Here is a 797-nt window from a genome sequence, read left to right as displayed (position 1 = left end):
CCTCCACCGCCACCGCCACCACCCCCTCCTCCGCCACCGTTTCCTCCCCCGGAGCCTGAACCATACCCGGAACCTGAACCAGACCCTCTACCAAGAGCTTTTGGTGATCTAGCTGCTAAACAGACGTCAAAAACAACTAAAACCAAGAAGGTAGCTCCTAGGAACCTGAGGCTTCCCATATTCACAACTTCTTAATTATGAACTAAGCTATATCAGCCACTAATAAAAAGATCGTTTCTCTGTGAAAGTTTAGATATAGAATATAGAGAGCTAGTTAGAGAAGCCGTATGTGATGTATAACCGATTGATGGTCTATGTAGAGAATGTTGGTTTGTTTAGGTATTTATAAGGAATCGAGAAGAGTGGAAACGTAAGAGTCACGTAAGTTCTAGTAGCTTCCTTTTGACCAATATGTGTGAACAATGGCGAATGAAGTGGGCCTGCAACTTCTCAGTGCTCTTGTAGGTGAAGATACAGCAATCGCCACTCCTCCAATATCTTCCCAAATTATATTTTAATTATATGTAGATATAGTGATTGGAACATGTGTCGTCTTCCTTACGGCTCATCTCTCTAATTCTCAATAGTAATTATATAGGCTTAACAGACACGTATAAAATATTTCGAGTAGCACGATCCATCGACCAAAATTTCCATAAGTAGATGTCACGTATTATCATATTCGGAAAAAATTCACACACATCATAAAATATTCGCTAATGGCTTATGTATGTACAGTGTACATATTCAGGTACGTCAGTACGTGGCCTCTACCTTTTTTTCAACCAAGGGAGATA

At 40.5% G+C, this 797-nt stretch overlaps 1 protein-coding gene across 1 annotated transcript in view; it reads right to left on the bottom strand.

Moving 5' to 3' along the window:
* Positions 1 to 331, bottom strand: part of LOC104746052 (glycine-rich cell wall structural protein 2-like) — a gene marked incomplete in the record, with an annotated part of 1,459 nt that extends 1,128 nt beyond the window's left edge. Inside the window, 1 exon segment of the mRNA XM_010467436.2 lies at positions 1 to 331. Within this exon segment, the coding sequence (XP_010465738.2) occupies positions 1 to 179 (179 nt within the window).

Source organism: Camelina sativa, chromosome 15 (genome assembly GCF_000633955.1).
Source record: "Camelina sativa cultivar DH55 chromosome 15, Cs, whole genome shotgun sequence".
Classification (NCBI taxonomy): domain Eukaryota; kingdom Viridiplantae; phylum Streptophyta; class Magnoliopsida; order Brassicales; family Brassicaceae; genus Camelina; species Camelina sativa.
This window is presented reverse-complemented; position numbering and strand designations above follow the sequence as displayed.